The 21,704-nt window shown below is 52.4% G+C and overlaps 2 protein-coding genes across 2 annotated transcripts in view; both read right to left on the reverse strand.

Moving 5' to 3' along the window:
- Positions 1 to 21,704, reverse strand: part of LOC308610552 (uncharacterized protein) — a gene marked incomplete at both ends in the record, with an annotated part of 39,920 nt that overhangs the window by 14,166 nt on the left and 4,050 nt on the right. The window contains one exon of the mRNA XM_081259644.1: positions 21,212 to 21,267. Within this exon, the coding sequence (XP_081115770.1) occupies positions 21,212 to 21,267 (56 nt within the window). The remainder of the gene's footprint in view (positions 1 to 21,211; positions 21,268 to 21,704) is intronic.
- On the reverse strand, positions 6,233 to 21,190 carry LOC308610551 (uncharacterized protein; the record flags this gene model as incomplete). The annotated part of the gene is made up of 3 exons (XM_081259643.1): positions 6,233 to 6,310; positions 20,553 to 21,084; positions 21,140 to 21,190. The coding sequence occupies 2 exons, from the start codon at positions 21,188 to 21,190 to the stop codon at positions 20,731 to 20,733; spliced, it is 405 nt and encodes a 134-aa protein (XP_081115769.1). The 3' UTR covers positions 6,233 to 6,310; positions 20,553 to 20,730.

Here is a 21,704-nt window from a genome sequence, read left to right on the forward strand (position 1 = left end):
GAGAAGTTCAGGATTATCCATATATGGGTACAACCAACCCTAAGACCATCTGGCAAAACTGGCTGCTTGAGAAGTCCTGGATTTATGTAAGATGCTCTTGCAATGGAGAAGATCGTGAAGGAGGGTCCCCAAAACACACTCTCTATACTAAGGGGTAACAAGAGAGAATTAGCCTACAGCAGTATGATACTGAGGACCAAGAAACAGTGTTTCTCTCTTTTGTGAATAGTTATTAAATTATTTCTACTTCAAAATATCAGAAAGAAATCACAGTACTATGGACAGTTTGTGGAGCCACCCTATCTTAGCGTGAATCCTGGCAGGTGTAGAGTTCATAGTATGACTCTGGTACCTAAGTGTAGTTAAGTAAGCTTTCATTTTTCTTTAGCCTTAAAGCAAAGTAGCTTTCTGATAGGTATAATTTAGGAAAGTCTTCAAAGAAAATATTTGAAGTCCACTATCTCAGAGAAAAGCAATTTTGCAAAAGATCTATCAGCAAAAGCAAGGCCAAACACACTAATTATTTAGTGAGACTTGTATTGTTATATCATTGCTCATGTTGTTTCTTTATGCATTTACCTGGAAGAAGGTTTTTAATGTTCAACAATTCTCAAAGAGATAAAGACCCACACTGATGTGTCAGAAGGAGCTTTGCCCCGGAATTAGATCAGTTTAGGTTTGGCTACTTACTAGAATTAGGTAACATTCTTAATCTTTCTGAGCCTGTTTCCTATCTGCAAATAGGGATAACACTATCTATTACAGAGGGATGGGGTTAAATTAAATGACACATGTAAATGAAATATATCCTTCCAGACTAACATACCTAGTAAATGTTAAGTGATCTGCAAATATTCTGCTTTCTTGAAATGGATGAAACCTGTTATCATGTTCTTAACCAATGGTCTAAATATCAAGACAATATTTAGTTAAAAGTTATATTTGGGGGCTTCCCTGGTGGCGCAGTGGTTGAGAGTCCGCCTGCCGATGCAGGGGACACGCGTTCGTGCCCCGGTCCAGGAAGATCCCACATGCCGCGGAGCGGCTGGGCCCGTGAGCCATGGCTGCTGGGCCTGCGTGTCCAGAGCCTGTGCTCCGCAACGGGAGAGGCCACAACAGTGAGAGGTCCGCATATCGCAAAAAAAAAAAAAAAAAAGTTATATTTGTTCTTTCACTGTCCATCTGCATTTTAACATATTCTAACATATTCTCCTTGATCAATTGTGTCAATATTAGTAACATTTGTCATTTAAGCTATTACTGTTCATATGTTTAAAATATTTCAACATGATATAAGTCATTACTCAAAGGGATGCCTAGCTGGCTTTGTCAAAGATTTATTTGAAGTAAAAATAAAAGACACAATTTTCATTTTTACCTAGTTTTATTGAACAGTGTATTCATTAACTGTATGAACTTTCTGGCCAACCCAATACAGTAGCCAAGACATGGAAACATCCTCAGTGTTTTTTTGTGGATGAATGGATGAAGACAATGGGGTGCATACAACCTACTATTATTCAGCCATGATAAAGAAGGAAATCTGGCTATTTGTCACCACATGGGTGGATTTAGGAGGCATTATGCTAAATGAAATGTCAGACAGAGAAAGATAAATACTTTAGGATCTCATATGTGAAATCTAAAATACTGAACTCATGATAGAAAGGATGGAATGATGGTTGCCAGAGCTGGGGGTTGGAGGTGAGGAAAATGAGTGAAGATGATCAAAAGATAAAAACTTCTAGTTATAAGATAAGTGAGTAATGGTGATGTCATGTACAGCTTGGTCACTACAGTTAACAATACCGTATTTTACGTTTGAATGTTTCTAAGAGAGTAGATCTTGAAAGTTCTCATCACAAAAATAAAATTTGTAATTATGTGAATTAAGGTTAACTAAACTTATTGTGGTTGTCATTTCACACTATATATATATATATATATATATATATATATATATATCAATCATCACATTGTACACCTTGGACAGATAGAATATTATATATCAATTCAATCTCAATAAAACTGGAAAAATCTCATTTATATTTTAGCATAAATATATCAAATTGGGTTTCTTGACAAGATTAATAATAACTATAGATAAAAGGAAGTAAGATATTGTTGTTGCTGTTGTTTGCTTTTCCAGAGTGCAAAACACTAAAAAGGGGGGAGGTGAGTATGGGCTTGCAAATGCTGCTTCATAGGCCCTGATGCTGTGATACAGACATTTAGTCCAGATCTGAAAGAGAACTTGAGTCATTTCAACCAATCTGCAAAACAGTCGTGTTCAAACGTGAAGAGATGAAGAGATATCAGTAAATTCTTTTTCACACTGCAAGAAATCTGCCTTCAGCTTTCAGCAAAACCTCAGTTTTGGGGTTATGAGGGTAACAGTTCTTAAGCAAGCAGTACAATGCTTCCACCAGTGCTTTCTCCCTACGATGAATAAGTTTTCAGTCTCCCCACCAGTGCTCATCCCTTCTCCCCTTAATGTCTTGGCCAAAATTCAACCATCAGCCCAGAAAACTCTTTCCCAGTTTCATTGCCTGTACGTGACCACGTTATTTCAATCACCTTGGCAACATTTATATTACCTACTTCCTAAGGTAGGTATTATATATATGAGATTTTAAATAAAAGAATGCCTGTAAAGTACTTAATGGTCAACTCCTAGCACAATATGAATATTCCATAACTGCTGACAAGCATTATTATTATATCATTTACATTAAAACTGATCTGTACTTTCTTTCACACACCCATGTTCTTTGTCCCCAACTGGGGTAAAGGAAATAAATGAACATTTATTGATTATCTACAGTAAGAGTATAGAATGCAGTGTAGGCTACAGAATTAGGGGTGTTCAAGACTGAAACTGACCTGGATTTGAATTCCAGACCTCTCACTTACTTAGACTTTACGACGCCTCAGTTCCCTTACTGATAATTAGAGATAATAGACATTTCAGGCACCACGGTAAGGATTAAAAATATTATAATGTTTGGATCCAGAAAGGGCATTCATTACCTCATTTAATGTACACTGTTAGATAATCTGATTGAGTTTTGAGAATCTGATAACGGCTCTGCATCCTTTTGCTAAAAATAATTAGATAGGTAGATAACTATTCATAGCATTTTGCATAGAATTCCAGGGCTTTGCTAATACGAAAATCAATCAAAGGCTTTAGTTGGCACAAAGAACTCAGAGAAATTGTTATGGGGCAAGAATTAGAATTCTTCTTGAAATACAGACTATCATCCTGGAGAAGAAAGGACAACATTTTAATGTGGTTAAATTTGGGTCAAAACTATGCACTTCCTTAATGGTGTTTCTACCAGCTCTTGATTTGACTGGGATTGAAATTTCTGACATTACTGTCCCCATCACAGACTTGAAAACCTGGCAGACAATCAAGTGCAACCTACAGTTAAAGGTCGCTCATCTAAAAAAATGGGTATGTTACTACCATTCTGACAAGAGCGTTATGAAGATTAAGAAGAAGCACAAATAAACTCTCCTAACACCTGACAGCCAAGTAATACATCTTTCAGCTCTTTCAATTCTTTTTCCTGCTTACCTGACTTATTTCCTTCCCTGCTCTGAGTTCTCACTGTGTTTCGTGTCCCACAATGCTGAAGTCATTGTAATGCTTTTACTCAGGAATCTCATTTAACATTTAGCATAGTAAATAAGAAAGCCTAAGAAGTGACTGAGGTAAACTGTCATTATTGCATCATTCTGATAACCTGATTTGTCCAGAAATGTAACTATGTGATTCTCCTTTACTTCCAGTTGCTCACCATTCATGGGCACAAATTGAGTGTATATCAGATATATTAAATTCCTGGAAAATTATCTGTGGTGTGATTTGGGGTTCTATTTGTGTACTACAGCTTTCCTAAAACTAAACTATTATCATTTCTACCCCTCTTCTGTCTGAAAATCCTCAAAACATAAGTTCTAATTAATAGTTATACTAGTTGGCATTATAGTCATTCTTTTTTGCTTTTTCTCTGATTGTAAGTCTCTTCTGACTCTTAAGTCAATCAAATGGGTTCTCTACATTTGAGGAAGCTCAAAGAGGAAAATAGGATGAGTAGGGTAAGAAGACATTCACACATAGAATTAGTGGAAGCCTTACCAGTAACAAAACTAGTGAAATTAGAGCTAATTAATTAGCAGCCAGGAAAATTTCATTATGTGTTGTCATTAACTGGTCAACTAGGGTAACTAGGCTTACACACAATAGAAAGAAAGAGTAGAAAATCTATTGTTTCTGCCAGCTTCTCCTGCTCGTTATCAGCTCAATTTTCTCCTAGTTTATGAAACAATAACAGTTTGGTATTAGAATTTAAGTGCCATCAATATAAGATATGGAGATATGTGAAGCCTACTCCACTTTCTTTGTAAACTAGTACTATAGCATCATAAATTCCACATTAGAATGATTCAGTTGAAAGACAAAATTCATGCAGAGTACACTATTTGTTTAAACTTCAAAAAAATCAAAAAAGATTGCTATATCTTGTTAGATATGTTATGATCCCAAAGATATGTTATGAATCCCAAAGCCAGCCAGGCTATCCCTCTGCATTTCTTTGTCCTAACACAGGCTTTTGTCCACCAGCATCCCCGTCGGCCCCTATACAGAAGAGAACACCGTCTGTTCATCAAGAGCCCCACGCCGCAGACACACGGCGCGGAGTTAGAGCTCAACGATGAAGCTGGAGGAGAGGCAGGGATCTCCCAGTTGTGTCCGGCCTGGTGGGATTTTAGAGAAGCTATTTCTTTAGGAAGCGTCCCTTTCTTCAGACAGACTGGGGCATTTCCAGTGGCTGGCCACAGTGCCCCGAAAAGGTGGACTCAGATGGACTTGGGCATCAAGGAAGGTTCTGTGCGGGGCTCACGGGCTGTTCTTCCGTGTTTCGAACATACAAATCAAGTTGGGGGCAGGCCACCACTAGTGCAGGGCCGACCAGAAGGCACGTTCAACAAAGTTTCCCCTCCCTAACCCCTGCAGCCCCTTCTAACAAAAGGAAGACCAAAAGGAAGATGTCCAGGGAAGCCTCATCTAAAAGGTGGAGGAGCAACATTCCTCGGTGCAAGTGTCCTGGCCGTGGCTGCAGTGGGAGGACCACACCATGCCACCCCCTGGCTGGGTGTCATGATGAAATTTGGACATTATACCAGAAGCCAAAGGGTCACTCCACCAAACCCTTAAGAAAAGGATGAGGGACGAAGCATGTGTGCCCTCGAAGCCCCAATCTTCTGGTGCTCCAGTCTTCAAAACTTACACAAGCTGCCTCTTACATGTCTCCTTTAGTTGTCACCTTGGGACAAGGACCTCTGAGCACCTGACTGAGGAAACAGAAAGGCCGCTGCCACAATCATCCTACTGAGCCCTCTCCCCTCCCCTCAAAAAGGGCCAGCAGCCCCCTTCCCTTGAAAGGGCTTTTCTTTAGAAAGGGCGGCCTGGACTTAGCATGAGAGGGGAATGCAGTTTAGAGACACCTGGGACCACGGGGTGCTTTCAAAGCCTCTCCCCGCCCTTCCAGGTCTTGTCTGGTGGGGTTTTCAATATTAACGCCGCACAGATAAATAACACCCAGTGTCAGGATGAAGTGTTCTTACGTGCACAGGGTCAGATGGAGGGTTGAGGCCCCGAGCGTGGTCCAGTGTCACGGGAGTGGGGGCGGGGCGGGGGGCTGGCCGTGAAGAAACAAGAGGAGGAGGGGCAAGGCTCAGTACTGGATCCTGCTGACTACACACACCCACACACACCCACACACACACTTATAATCTTTAGCTGCCCCATGAACTTTTTGTGAACTGTTTAAAACTGGAGGTCTGTTGAACAAACAGCGGCGCCACTGCCAGCCATAATTTCATTGCAACGAGCTAAAGACTCTTAACTCTTCAGGTTCCAGGCCAAAGATGGACCTGAGCGGAAAGGGCCAAGGAGCCGGGGGCCCTGCCTGGTGTGAGGCCCTTCTCCAGAATGACAGCCCAAATCCTGGGCAGGAACACCCTCATCCTGGGCAAAGGCCGTACTGCGTACACCCCACCATCACTGAGAAACGGGCCCACCCCCCATCTCTCTGGGATGTAGAACTAACTAAGGGGATCTTGGGCACAAGGGACACACAGATAGGGTCAGAGACACCGCCACGCTCACCCCATTCCTCTTCTAGAAGCGGCTATTGAAATAGTTGGGGGTCTTTCTTACTTTCTTCTTCTTCTTTTTTTAACCTCCAAGGAAAAGTTCTTCAAAAGTGACTTCCCTCACCCTTGGCTGTGGGTCATGCTGCAGGGGGCAAATGACGTGATTTAGATGACAGACAGAGCAGGCGCTTTGCTGCTGTATATAAGAGGCTCATCTGCCCTTATTTCTCAACGACCCCCCCCCCTTTTCTTCCACAGGTGGGTGATGCTTCTGGAAGTGCCAAGATGTGTGAAGTCCATGAAAAGCACTTTACAAGCACCAACCTGTTTCCAGTGGGAGCTGCTAAGCTACACCTTGGCTCTGGCTTTTAACCCTTTTTTCCAGCAGTGGAGAGAAGGGGGCAAGGATGTGGGATAGGGATGAAGAGGGAAGGTGGCCAAGAGAAGGGGTCAGCCGGGGAGACGGAGGAGGGTCTGGTTTCTGAAGAACAGACCAGGAATTGTGGTGGCTGCCCGCTGAACACCCAGTTCTGGGAGAGACCCGGCTTGCAAAACGCAGACTCGCCGCGTGGTCTCCGGCTTTCGGTCTGGCCCTAGGGGCAAGCACAGGAGAGCTTGAGTCTCCCTCGACAGACTTGGGCAGTCATCTGGTCCGGGAGCCAAGAGTTATGATTAGCATCCGAGCTTGGCCTGGACGCTGGGGAGAAGAGCCTGATTGGCAGAAAGAGGTCAGAGGGACCAAGATTAGGAGCTGTCCCCCCAACCTCGGCATCCCTGAGTGAGGGCACCTTGGCCCTCTGTGAAAAGACACGAGGGGGCACACGGGTCCCCAGCTGTACCCACCACCACCGTTCTGCCGATTCCTGCTATGAAGACACCATTATGGAATGAGGAGAAGGAGAGAACGTTTGTTTTGTTTTTTTTCTTTAAAGGCGACTTCCCTTGCCAGGCAACAAACAGATTGCAAAGGAAGGAGCAGTGGCCGTGAGAGGCTGGCGTGAGCGCAGGGAGGAAGGCAGCACCAGGCCACTCCTGCCACCTCTCCTTTCTCTCCACCCCAGCTCCTCCTGGCACCGGGCCACTTTCCACTGCCTCCGCCCTTGAGGCGCTGATGGATTGGTTCAAGTCTGCACAGCACGCTTGTCAAGTGACAGCGTCGGAATGGGAAGCAGCGCCACCAAACCATCCCAACTCCACTCCAATACTAACGGTGCCCCTTCCTAGGGCCTCACTCTCTAGGCACCCCATGCCGCATCAGGCACTTATCCAGTTAGTGACCAAGAACACCTGGACGGGTTTTGGGGAGCTTCTGGCTCAGAAGGCCGGGCAGACGGCAGGGCTCCCAGCCAGCATGCCATGTGCCACGGCCCTCCGTAGGCTGGGGACCTCTTCGGGGAAGGGGTGTCTCTCACTGCACGGGCATGGCTGGTTCTCTGTGGAGGACACGCGCGCGCGCGTGCGCAGTCACCACAGCCTCCCAGCTCCCACTCTCATCCATGGCGTGTCTCTGGGCAGGTGGCCGGACCTCTTCAACTTTGGCCCCCTCATCTGTAAATCTTTGGCACCGTGTTTTCCAGAGGATTAAACTGCACTATGGACTTGAGTTCTGCCTGGCAATAGCTGGTGCAGGCCACATCTAACCCATTAAACAGCATCTGACTCCACTAAACATTCTACGTAACAAACAAACCCCAGAATGGCTATATAGTTTCCTTGCGGCAGAGGGAAGGCTGAGGCAGGGACACAGAGGGGGCCAGGGAGGGGTGATCTTCTGCAGAGTGTGTGGCTTTCATGGAAGCCCAAAACTGATGGCACGGGAGCCCTTCCTGGGACTGCTCCAAGCGCAGACTGAGTCACAGACAGGCACTTCTCTACTGGCGTCAAGGAAGGGAGGGATGAAGAAGTTCCTATTTTAGCATTGGGGGCCGCGAGGAGGTGGGAGATGAGAAAAAGCGGTCCAGGGTGTGCAGCGTTGGGGCAAGTCCTCCTGGGATGTTTTCCCCAGTATGTGTAGCAGTGGGGAGAGGGGAACCCCAAGGATGCCCCCAGGTCGGGGGGAGGGTCGCAGGCTTCCTGGGGTGTGGCTGAAGGAGGTCGCCCGACTGGGTCCTGCAGCCGGGCATGGGTGCTGGGGGGGAGTGGGGGGTGGGAGGAGTGATCCAGCCTGTCCAGGCGCTGTCTCTTGGCACACTCCAAGTCATGGCTGTCGCCGCCTCCAGAGGCGTCCCCACTCACGACCCAAGTTTTGCATTAGTAACAGAGCTGCGGAGCAGGAGTGCGGGTGTGACGGGGTGGGGGACGGGAAACTCACGTGGCTGGCCCTGACCTTTTGAGCAACCAGAACCTTCCCTGCCTCCTCCCAGGGCGCCAGGATAGCGCCGCGAGCCACTCGGGTCAGTCGGGAGTGAACTTGGCCGGCAGCGGCGGCGGCGAGTGGGGGAAGGGCGCCCCCTCCCCCGCCTCAGCCCTGAGCACGGATTGGTCGGCAACAAAGGGATTTTCTCTCCCACCACACACACCCGCGCTGCCGCAGGCTCCTCGCCCCTCCTCCGCCAGGTCCCCGCGCGGGGCCGACCCCCCACACGCACCCCCCGCCCGACCTTCCAGGACCCCCGGATCTCTCGGCTAGCCCGACCCCAGCTCACCCCGCCCGCGCGCTCCTCTGGGCTCCCCCTTCCCAGGCGCCTGCCGCTGAATCTCTGACAAAAAGCAACTTTGGGTGGGCGCACGGAGAACCCAGGATGTGCGGCGGCGCGCCCCAGGGGAGTGGGCACTGACTGGAGACCGCTCCAGCCCATCGTCCTGCGCTCCCTTCGGCCAGTCTGCAGTGTTCTCTCCGTGGACGCCTCCCCCACCTTCCCCGATTCAAAGATGCAAGCCAGGTGTAGCCAACTGTAAAAGGGGGCTCGGGGGCTTGGGGAGGGGGGCACCAGCAAGGATCGACCGGGAGAGCCGCTGCCAAACCGGGGCTGCCCGCCACACACCCCCTTCCCCCAAAACAGAGCCGTGGCCCCCCGTCAGTTCTTGGACCAACCTCAGACACTTCCCCTTCCCCCTTCCAACCCGCCCCCCCCCCACGCCAGGCCTCGGCTTTTTGTTCCTTTCACTTTCTTTCACGGTTGTGCCACACACAACCACGCGTGTATGCAAGAGGGGGCCCCATTTGGAAGCTGGTGTCCCTCAACAGGAGGCAGCAGCCCAGGACAGGAAACCTCGGTTGAATGCAATTAATCGACCTTACTCCACTCCTCCCCGCCCACCCACCCTCCACACCCCCCCGGGTCTGGTCCCTACAGGCTGGGATCCCACTTGGAGTCTACACAACCTGGAAACAAATCCAGAATAAACGATCCATAGACCACGACTCTAGAGGGGGTGTCACTGCACTGCAGCCTCCATCAGGGCTTTGTAGAAATAAAGTGAACTCACTGCAAACTCCTCCCCCCACAAGGAACGCTATACCAGAAAGCTATTAACGACAGCTATCATTAGTACACACAGGAAGCACAAAGGAACTTTTTACGAATGAAAGATGCATAAAACACAGGGTCCTGTGATCTGCACCCGGCTTCCCTGCTGATTGTGTGCAGCCTGGGAGTCCTGGGAAGGCTGGGGGTGAGGGTCAGAGGAGGACGGGGGCGCCCACTTTCTTTACGAGGAACAATAGGAACCCCACGTCTGTTCATCTTGGAACCCGGAACACCCCCAAACAAAGCTGTGGGAAAACTGCGGTAGACGTGGGGGCCCGTGAATTTTTCTAGCTGTTCAGAGCTTAATTACTCCTCCTTGATCCGTGGGACCAGACACGACACCACCAAGGTTAAAATGCCCCAAACAGCGCCGAGCAGATGTGAGCGAGCTGGCAGACGCGCAAATGAGGCCTGCCTCGGAGCACGATAACAAGAGACTAATACGTTGCATATCGTTGAAAGAAAATTATTTTTCTCTGATTTGCGTTTGCTTCGGGGGAAAAAAAAGCCAACCAGAGTCCCTCTTCACAAGCACGAGTCTTATCCTGGAAATGCAGCCCGGCTGCATTAAGAGAGCTGGAAGGAGGGAAAGACTGCCAGCGCTTTGGCGTTGCAGGCTTGTTTATCTTTCCCCTTTTCCTCCAAGGCGAAACTCGTTTTGCAAGCAACATTCCTACAGAAAATGGCACACGTCATAAAAAGAGACCAGTTTACAGAACTGGCACCGAAGTTCATGTATCATTCCAGAAGCATCTCCCAGCTCCCCACTAGGGAACCCAACTAGATGTAGAAGTCCACATTATAACCCAGAGAGTAGATCTGGGGGCAGGGTGGGGCGGAGGTGGACCCATAATTTGCAGATATCCTGCAAGCTGTACACTCAGGGGCCGAAGTCACACAGAAGGGCAGGATATAGAGTTAAGTCAGCTCTAAATGATCCTCCAAAGCCCGGGGGCCAGGGCTGCGGAAGCCTTCAACCTTGAGGTTGGGGGGAGTGGTGTTTACACCCAGCTTGCCCCAGGACAGCCCAGGGGCAGGCCCATCTTCTGGACCATCCTGAGCCCCGCCAGCTTGGACCGGCCCAGCGGGGTATTGCTGCCACCCACCAACTGTTCTCCCTCCCACCCTGGCGCCTCCCCGCAGTGCCTGGCAGAGGACCAGGAACTCAGAGAAGGCCGGGCTCTGGGCATTTAGTTGATTAAGTCACAGAGTGGGTGGCGCTGTGGGCAGACCTCAAGACAGCACCGTTGGTCCTGCAGCTGAAAGGCAAGCGCGCTCTTAAAAACCGGGAAGGCAAAGGGAGGCGGGTGATCAAAAGCCGACTTGCACCCCTCCCCACCCCCATTCACCCCCCTTCGGGTCCTGAACCTACACACTTGTGTTTCCAATCCAGGAAACAGGGCCGAGGGCATAGAACACAGCGGCCGCCCGTCTCTTGAACTTGTCTGAATAACAGGGCCATTTCAGAGGAAGAACAACGGCCTTCAGAGCCTCTGCAATTTCCAGAAAGCCTTCAGTTAATAATACATTCTTTCCAACAGGCTTGCTTTAGGGCGGAAAGTTATTTTCCCAAATCTTAACAACCCGGTCACAAGCCACTGAGGCCCCAGGTCAACAGATCCCGGCCAAACCCCTCCAGACAGTTGACACTCATGACCCCGCAGGCCCTCTCCTGCCACCTCTGCCTAACAAGTTCCCTAAACCACAACACACCAACCAGCGCGCACGTCCACCACGATCCCAGGAGCCAGAAAGATGCATGTCGCGGGGTGCGGGGGGGGCGGGTGCCGCCGCCCAGGGCTCTCTCGCAGCGCATCCGAGGGCTCCCGGGCCAGCAAGGGGCGGCCACCTCTGCAGCTCTCCGCGGGCCTGCATAGTGCGCGCTTTGTGTGAGCGCCGAGGAGGCACAGCGCTGCTCGTGCACCAACAGCTGTCACATTATTTGCACTCGCTGTAAACAGCCTTCACATTCCCCCCTTACCACACAGTTAAAGCCAGACTAACAATCCAGTTAGAGATCAAACCAACAACAGCAGCATTGTGTCTGCCTTCGCACCAAGCCCAGCAGCTGGCAGGTTTCTCCGGAACAAGAGACCCCCCTCCCCCCACCCCTCCAGGCTCCAGCCAAGGCTAGCCGAGGCAGCAATGCGTGTGTCGCTGCTGATTGTTAAAGCAAGAGAACACAGCCATTTCGCGCAGAGTTCTGTGCGGTTCATCAGCTCTCCCAGAGTTTCCTCCTCCCAGGCCCCCTCCCCCATTTCCTCAGCTGGGAATAAAGGTTGTTCAGACTCCCAGGGTCGGTTTCTCTGCTCAGCAAAGTGTGGGTCGGCCTGCCCCGGCCAGGCCTGGGGTCCTGCAGCCCTCTCTACCGTGGTCCCAGAGGCTAGGCAGCCCGGCACTTTCTGCAGCCCAAAGCCTCGTGCGTTTCGGAAAACCGTCCAACTCCCTGAATCCTTCCTGGTCGCCCCACTGACCAAAATGTCTCCTTTTATGATTTTTGGTTAAGTCGAACATTTCCATAATCGTCATTATTAGCGCAAATTACATGCCTGATCGGTCCTTAAATAGATTTTAATTAAATAATCATACAAGGCTCATTTTATGACTTAAGAAAGGCATCAGTTTTCGTTATAAACTTTCCACCAGGATATAGAATAATGATAGCAGACAAATACTTATTCTTTGAAAAGCACCAATAACTGATGGGCAGAGTGTTGGGAAAGAAGACCCTGCTTCACACCTTCTGGAATCCAAGTGGAGACTAGACAGACCACATCTGCACAACTTTCCTCCGGAAAAGGGAGAGGGGATTTCTTCCTCCAAAGCATTACTTTTGTCTTCTCTTTGGGGCCAGGAGAAAGGAACCCCAAATGTTCCTTTTCCTTGCCCATCTGAAGAGATCTCTCCAGCTTAGAAGTCTCTTCTAGAGACCACTCCTCGCCACCCCCATCTGTTTTCCACCCCTCAGTCTGCTGAGAGCCGTGGTGGAAAGCAGGCAGGCTGTGCTTGTTAAATGCTGTGTAAAATGCTGTTAATAAAATAATAAATACAAAGGATGGAGGCTGCTGGTTCCATGGGTGTTTTGACTGGAAATGCCTTGGCACTTGTCATGTGTTTATGGGAGGGCAGACAACTCTAGGATTTACATAGTTTGGACATCTCTGTACTTCATTTATTCTTTCCTAGTTGACGTAGGCCTAGAGCTATTTCAAGTTTGCATTTGTACAGAACTGTTAAATGCCTAAGAGTTTCTCCAATTAAACCAAGTTTTAAATCAGACCCAAGGCTGGAACGTACTCTCGGGCTCGCCCCACTCCACCCCTCTGCCTCTGTGGCTGGAAAAAACAAACAGACACTCAACAACGATCCCCTGTCCTTGCTCTCCCCACCTTCACCACCCCCACCCCCGGGGGGGGCACCTAGGGCAAAGGTTAAGGTGTCTTCAGATTACAGGCAAGGCCCTGGCTACACACACTGGAAAGCACTGCAGTTGGGCGCATCCTGCGCATACTCGAACCTCTAAAATAGTGAGCTAAGATGGGGGGAAAACTGCTGGCCTGGTAAAACCCACTGTTCACAAAACAATGTCAGCAAAGGCTGAAAGGCATTCTTTAGAGAGGTACCAGGGACTCATGCCTACTGAAGCTCTTTCAGCACAAAGGCTTTTAGGGGAAGAAGGGAAAAGGGGGATGGGGTGGGGGAGGAGAGAAAGGGAGCGCTCCTGTTTCAGAGCAGGCATCCCCAGAGAGTCAAGAACCAAGTGTAGCTTCAATCAAACGCTGACTTCCCCTCTGGGAGTCTAGTAGGAAACCTGATCACAGTAGCTCACTACCGGCCTGGATCCATACAGGTCTGGTTTTCTTCTCATGCTAGTAATTTTTTTAAATACATATCGATAGAAAAGAAGCAATCCCTGACAGACTTTTATTGAAAACCACACTGAGACCTCATAACATCCAGACTTAATCCCTATCAGACAAACCACAGCACCTCTGGCCCCTGCAGTGGGCCAGACCCTTTCACCTCTTCCCACCAGGTCTCTCCCCTCCAGCCGCTGCTGTTCCCTCTCCCCGAAAGAATGACGGGAGGACTTGCCAAAGAGCACCTAGATACCGGTTCTGGAATCAATTCCTAACCATATAAATGATCCCACTTAGGGGGAGAAAAAAAAAATCCCAGCCTTTTCATATGGATTCCTTTAAAGCCCAGAATGCAAAGAACTGTAACAAAGGGAAAGAGGAACCCACGGAGGCAGACCTGGAGGAATAGCCTCAGGAATACCCTTGGAGGGGAGCTTAACCTGCAGGTTGGCCCCCAGACACTGGCCTACGCAGGTCTTGCGGCGGGGGGGGGGGGGCTCGGGCATCTCAGGGGCAGCAGGGGATGGAGAAGCAACCTATAGGAATCTGACCAGTCATTCAAAGCAATTACTAATCCTCCGGGCCTACTATGTGCCAAGTATTCTTTGATCCTAAAGGTGGAAAATTATTCCCAGTCTTACAAATGAAGAAACTTACTGAGGCTCAGAGGCCATAAATAACCTGCCCCCAAGGTCACACAGCTAGTAAAAATGGGCCACGGTCAAACTCAGTCCTGGAGTTGAGGAGAGGAGCCAATTATTGGTCAAATTGTGCCATCCAGAATCCACAAGAAGTTCGGAAGCCTTCCTTGGCCCTTGTACTCCAATACAGAGTAAAAGGATAGCACTTAACACCTATGAAATTCGGTCCACAAGGAGCCCGCACCCTAGTTTCTCCTACACCCAGAAATCTCTTGGTCCATGTGAAGTCTTTCGAAATTTCTGCCAACATCCTACCCATCTCCCTACACTGGAACACCCTGGTGTGAGGCCAGGGGTTCCCAACAAGGCTCCACTTTCCCCTCCTCCAGGAGCCCAGAACAGGCAGTGGGAGGTGGGTGCTACTCTTAGGTCTCTATAAAAAGTGCTGACACCTGGAACTAGAAGAAGGCTTGCCACATAAAGCAATAAATCAAATTATCTAGACAGAGCAAAAGCCCTTTGGAAAGACTGCCTACATCTACCTTTCCTAGGACTTGAATGAAAAACTCAGGGACCAAAGTGGGCTGGGGAGGCAACTGAGGGGGAAGCGGCTTGCAAGATGCTGGACCCTCCTGGACTCCTGGGGGTCCCCCCAAAAAGCCAAGTCCCGAGACAAGCCGGAGGTTGGGGTTATCTCTCCTCTCCCCAACTTCTCATCCCAGCAGCGCAGGGTCAGCGCTCAACATCCCCTCCCCACCCCATCTTCAATTTCCTGGTCTGCCCCGGGCTTTCAGAAGCTCCGGGAACCATCCACACCCGATGCCACAGACGCCACAGGCTCCACGACCGAGGGCCGTCTCCAGCTCAGCTCGGTGGGAAGGGGAACGGGCAGGAGCGCCGGACACTCAGCCGCCCCTGCGGCTTTCCGGCCCCGGGCGGGTGGCTCCTCCAGTGGCCGAGGCTCCGGATGTGTGAAATGGCTCCAGGAGCGCCTGGGGCAGGCCAGGGCCTCCGCAGCGGGAGGGACCGAGGCGATGGCGGAGCCGGGTCCTCACCCCTCTAGTCAGCCAAACACGCCCCGGCGGCCCGGCAGCCCCTGGCTCGCAGCCAGTGGCTTTCTCTCTTTTTTAAACTTTCCGGCCTTGGCCATCACCACCGATTGGGACAGGATTTCCAGCCCCCGCCTTCCCGCCTCCACACCCTCCGTGCAGGCCCTTCCAACCTCCAGGGAGGTGACCCCCGCCCCCGGGCACCGTGAGTCCCTGGCCCCGGCAGACCCTCCCCCGCCCCCGCCACTTGGGCCACCTGGAGCGAGCCGCTTCCCAAAGCGATCGGCGTGCGGCCGAGTCTGGGGCTGCTGCTGCGTCCGGGGAGGAACTCCCGCAGCCTCCAAAGGTCCAGGCCTGCCCGCAGCGGCATGCAGAACCGCCCCCTACTCTCGCTCTCTTCGAAAGACCAGACGCGGGGGGAGGGGGGGCGGGGGAAGTTTAAGGCCTGTCTTTAAAAAAAAATTTAACTCTTCAGATGCAAGAATTTGGGTGCTCTTGGCACGGTTATGAGCGCTCGGGTAGAACAATAGAAATGGGGGGTGCCGGAAATGGTGCAGGAAGACCCCTATAACCCTATAAACCTCTCCTCCCCCCTCGCAGTTACTATTAGCATTAAAAGATCCCAGTGCCTTCAATGCAATAGTGCCTGTTTATAACTTTTCCCTGCTGGGTCCCCATACCCTATACAAGCCCCCTCCTCACGTTTTGAAATCACCAGGGCAAAGATCGCTCCCAAATCTGTGACCTCCCGGAGCTCTTGGGCCTCTCACCTGCTCTTGCCCCTGGCACCCTGACCTGACTCACCCTCTTCCCCCCAGTAGTTCCTCTGGTTTGCACCTAGACAAGAAATTTAGTTTCATTTAGCTTCCGGTCTTTAATTTTAGCAGGTCTCCTTTTTGCATGCAAATCAATATGGCAATTACCATCTAAAAGCTCGCCCAGCCCCGGGTCAATGTAAATTGATCATTGTCCGCCTTCCACAAAATAACACCGGGAGTCTGTGATGCATAATGAGATTATACTGGAAACTGTCTTTTAGATCAAATTCTATTTTATGCTGTCAGGATCTTCTCCTAGCGGACTTCCCCGCTAGTCTAATCACGGGGCGCCAGAGCCCATGGGTGCTGAGGGGCGATGGCTGGCCGGGGAGACATGGTTCTAAGAAATAACAAAGTGCGGGGACGCGCCCCCCCCCCCATTTCCAACACCCTCGACTAGGGGCCGGCGGAAATGAGCCTGCGCTGGGAAAGGGGGCCTTCTACAGAAACGTTGCGGGGGGGGAAAGTTCGTTGGTCAATTCCCATCCAACAGAAAGTCAGCTATCCCTTCCGGAGGAACACATGGGGGGCAACCAGCGAAAGCCGTCGGGCCGGGCTGGAGGTTGGGAGACGTCCACGGCCAAGTGCTCGGGGCACAGGCGGCTTGGCTGCCACGGGGGTGGCCTGAGAAGACCTTCCACTCCTGCCCCGGCTGCTTCTCAAGCCAGCGCCACCATCTAGGCCCCGGCAGCGCAGCCAGCCTTGCAAACAGACGGAATCCTGCCGGCCTTACACTCGGGCGAGGCAGCCCGGTCGGGCCGGGCTCCTCCAGCCAGGAGAAGGTCCTCCCGCCCCCGCGCGGCCCCCGGGGCACGGGTGTGACCCTGGAGCTTAACAAAGGGCCTTCAGAGCTCCTCGGGCGGGCGGGGGAGCGGTGGGGCCAGCGGGGAGAGGGGCGGTACGGCGGCCCAAGTGAGGCCCCCCGCCCCGCCGGGCTGGGTCTGCCGGGCCCGCCGCCCTCGAGGAAACCACCGAGGTGGCATTGCCGGGGCTGCTGGGCACTCCCGAGGACCGTCCTGGGGTTCGGGCGGCTCGGAGGCCGGCGAGCCTCCTGCCCAGCCCCGCGGGCTCCACCCGAGTGCGGTCTTCCCAATAAAAGCTGGAATTACCGGCTGGGCTCAGACAAAGAGGGACCGCGGCAAATCGACGCCGCGGGCAAATCAAACCCAAGCCGAGTTTACGCGCGCGTCTGGGGTCACAGAGGCGCCTGCTAATCCTCCCTACGCTGGCCGTCCCCGCACGGTCTCCTCAAGGGGGGAAAGAAAGCATACCTCCCCCCTTGATTCCGCCCAGAGGCCGAGCTTCGCACTTCTTTCGGTTCAGTCTCTCTCAGTTCACTAGGCCCTGCGCCACCTTAGCAAACAGGGCTTAGAGGAGCGCAACATCCCTTGCTTCCGACCCAGAATGCAAAGCTACTCCTCTTTTTCCTCCACCATCCATCCTCTCAGGGTCCAGAACTCAAAAATCTTTCAGAAATCCTCCTACCTGCTCAAGACATACTCTCTTCCCCACTCTAGATGCGAAGAAACTATAACCAGAAGCAATCTTAGTAACCAAGGGCCATCCACCCTTAGCTAGGCACCGTCGCCCTCAGTTTCCCTCTAGCCGAAGACACAGTATTTCCCAGTGAATGAGTGTGCGAATGTGGTCGTGTGGCCCACACTTCCGTGCCCTGCTCTGTCTCACCGGGCAGGAAAATCTTCATCAGGCATCGAGGAGTTTTTGTCATTCAGCCTGTGTATCTAAGCATGGATGTATGCATGTGAATGCTTTTTGTGTTTCCAAGTGACCCTCTTCACACCTTTAAATGGGCTTTTGTCTCTCGAAGGAACTTACAGAAATTCTGCTCCAGTTTCCAGCTCAACAAACTCTGGGATTTTCTCCTAGAATCTCGCTCTAGGTCTCAGTATTTGCATACCCATGTTTACATTCCTCGCGGCCAGTTCTTTCTCTCTTCTGTATCTCTTGTTCCATGTGGGCACCAGAGCCCAAGTGTCTTGATTTGTCTCAGCACATGTCATTCAGGCGCACATCTTAATCTGTGCATTCCTGTCTAATACGTACACCTCCCCACGACTTACATTCTTGCTTTGCCTATAATGGGGCTCGTTCCCAGACCAATATGGGTTTGCAGTTTAATGTAACTAGAGGATCCCCTAAGACTCCAAACCCTAAAAGGAAGAGGAGGGGGAAGGAGAGAGGAGTGTGACTAATGATTCATTTCTCTATAGGGTAACCCACCCACCAATTTCTACCTCAGGGAAAGAACGAGACCAATGCCTGCGGAGTTGTATTAAATTTTTAGACCCATTCAATGTTGACCCCATGGATGTGTATACAAATGATCGATCTTGTACACATCACTGTCCAACTCCTGTTTGGAGGCTGCCTCCCTGCACATATCTTATTTGAACTCTCCACAAGTTCATGGTTAAAAGTGTTTTTATTTACATAGACAACTCAAGGACCCCTTTGCTCTCTCCGACGCATACCTGTATGCACTGGCCAGGCATTTCAGGCTTGGGTCTTTGGTAGGCAACACTCTCGGTCAGAGGCCCCACTGACTAAAGCTCTGAGCAGACCTTCACATACTGGGCCGCTGGGAACGGTAAGGTCTAACCTCTGCATCTCCGCAACTCAGTTCCTTAAGTGAGGGTGCCCACCGTGTGTGTTCACACCTTCCCCATTGAGAAGTATCGGGTCAAATTAGATCACCTAGCAGCTGCGTTTGGTTCGTCGAAGAATCGAGCCCAATGTACCAGGATGTGAGACTGCATACACAGAAGAGAAAGGAAAACCCTAAGCCCAGACTCCCGCCTCCTCTCCCCAGGGGGCTACTTTGCCTCCAGGAATTTCTACTACACTCCCCACCCCCACTCTCCCTATCGTCTTTAAAGGGTTAAGAGAAAGCCTCGCAGCCTTCCCTCCACCCTGGTCGCTGGGCCCGAAGGCTCGCTCGCTCACGGGAGTCTGCCGCCGCCTCCGCGGCCCGCCCCCCGCTTCCCGTCCTTCAGCCGGGAGGGAGCCTGCATGCCTGTCTAGACCCATCTATCACAGGCACACCAACAACACCCGCGAGAGCGCGGAGACCCTACCCAGGACCCCCTGCCCGCACGGTTCCCGGCGGACAGAACGCTGGAGCGTGACCGCGCCTGCAGGGTCGGGGTGGGACTCTACGGGCTCGGGCTGCCCCGAGCGCACAGCGGGTCTGCCCCGGCCCCGGCCCACAGCGCTCCCGCCAGCCCGGCTGCCGGGGCACAGTCACAGCTCTGTGCGCTGGGCAGTCCTATTTTTATCTTGTCTAATCCCAAACTGGGCGGGGAGCACAGGCGTCGTGCTTAGAGAACAAGAGATAGGCGAGGGAGGCGGGGAGGAGCAGCCAGGCAGCGACGCGAGCGGGAGCGAGTTAAAGACACAGTCGAGGCGACCGAGAGCAGGAAGAAAGAGCGGGCTGTGCGGGCCTCGAGGCGCCGCACGCAACGCGCCGCCCGGCCAAGTTACACTCGCCTCCCGGTCGCCCCTCGCCGCCCATCCCTCCCCACTTCCCAGAGGCGCTCTCCGCAGCCCGGGCCGCGGGGCCCCGGCCTCTGTGGGAGGCACAGGCCCGGCCGGCCCTGCAAAGGGCTGGAGAGAATCGCTAATGAGCTGTGCGGCCCATTGATCCGGAGAACACTTCCTAATTAACTCTCAGTCACCTACTGGTGACAGCGCCTCAAAGGACAGCGCTGGGGCCGTCCGAGCCCCAACCCCGACCTGCCCGCGGAGCGCCTGGCGCCCGAACCCCGCGCGCGCGCCCCCCCCTCCACTACCCCAGGCAATCCCGGTGAGTGGCGGCGTAAACCCGCACACTAAAGGCCAGCCTCGGGTTAAACCTGGACGGCATATTAATCACCGCCATCTCCCCCCTTCCTCCTCGCGGTGAAATCATGCCCAAAATAAACACGGGAACCAACACTGCAAAGCCCAGACCAGATAACAGGTCGGGGGTGGAGTGGGAAGGGTCGAGAAGCAAATGTATTTTCCAAGTGTCCACGTACAGGAGTCTCGGAGGCCGACAATTAAAATGACCTCCACACAAGCAATTCTGTTGGCCAAACCGAATCCAACACCTCGTAAGGATTGATTTCGGCCCGCGGTGTCCGTTTCCAGTGCCACAGGAAGTGTCAGATGGCTACAAATACCCAAGTCTGTCTGCGTTCACCACCCACCACCTTCTGGGGTGGGCCATTTCCTCCTCGTTTTTATTCCCAAGTCATTTTAAGGATTTTTCTCCAGAGACTACCCCTAGAATCAAATACCACTACCCCTCCTCTGGCCTTCTCTCAAAAAAGAAACAAACAAACAAAAAAACCCAGCTAAAACCCTGAGCTGTCTACTCTAGACACAAGAGGCTGTACGAATACCTATTTGAAGCGCGCTGGTTTCTTTTTTTAAGGTTTGTTTTTAAATACACATAACCCTCCCCCCTCCTTCGCTCTTCCATCCCCGCAACCCCCCAACCCTTTAGACGCCGGCGGCGCGCGCCCTCGTGCGCGCGGGCACTCACAGCCTCTGGCTGGAGATCGCGGACTTTCTGGAAAAGATTCATTAACTGCAAATTAAGCCTCGCCCCGGCTTCGGCCTACACGCGGCCAGGCTCAGCCGTCTCAGGGACCCGGGGACGTGCCCACTCGAGAGTGCAGGCGGCGGGAAGCCCGTCGGGACCACGCGTGCCTCGAGCCGCCCTACTCCGCACACGGCGCCCCGGGGCTTGCTTGGTCAACAGCAGGAGCACGTCGCCGCCGCCCCGAGCCCCCTAGTTGGCGGAGGCTCTGCAGCGCAGCCGCCCACCTGCTCCGAGCGCGGGCCCCGCGGCGCAGCGGCGCCTCGCTCTCCCCGCCTCGGCCGAGGATCGCGCCCGGGTGCGCAAGTTCCTCTTCGCCCTCAGCCTCTGCGCCGCACGCCCTCCGAGTGGGACCAACTTCCTCCGGCCGCAGACTCGCACACGCCCTACAGGGCTTTCCACCAGACTCCACGCTACCCAGAGGAGGACCCAGGTCTCGCCCCCGCGCCCGCCGCCGCCCCCGCCCCCGCACGATCTACCCCAACCCCTGGGGGTAGATCTTAAACTTAAAACCAACCCCACGACGTCGCGGGGAAGGTGCGGGTGGACCAGGGTGGCAGATTAAAATTTTTAAAGAACATTTACAAAACAAAGCGTCTGACCTGACTGGCTGGTGGGCGGGCGGGCCTTGTCGGAACCCCTCGCTCTGCTCGATTTCCTAGTATTTTTTTTTAAATCCATGTGATTCACGCTTTGGAGCAATCCAAAACAAAAAACAAAAAACCGGGATTCCCCTCCCGAGTCGCGCGGCAGCGGCGGCAGGTCGAGCTCGGCTCGGCCCGGGGCGCCCGCCACACACACCCTCGCGCACGCACACGCCGTCGTTCCACGAGCAAGAACGAGCTGCCCCCGGAGAGGTGAGACGAGGCAGCGGCGGCTGGAGGTTTTTACAGTTCTTTCCCGAGTCGAAAAAGAAAGCAGACGGGAACCCGCCGCCCTCCCCTTCCTGCTAGCGAGCTAACGCCGAGCCGAGCTTCCCAGCTTCCAGCCCAGCTCACCCCCCCGCCCGACTCGCGGCACTCAGCGACGACCGCGCTCCCGCGCACACAGACACACACTGCCTGCAAACTTCCAATCCGCGAACTCCCTGCTCTC

The sequence above is a fragment of the Mesoplodon bidens genome (genome assembly GCF_964165515.1).
Source record: "Mesoplodon bidens genome assembly, contig: HAP1_SCAFFOLD_398, whole genome shotgun sequence".
Lineage (NCBI taxonomy): Eukaryota > Metazoa > Chordata > Mammalia > Artiodactyla > Ziphiidae > Mesoplodon > Mesoplodon bidens.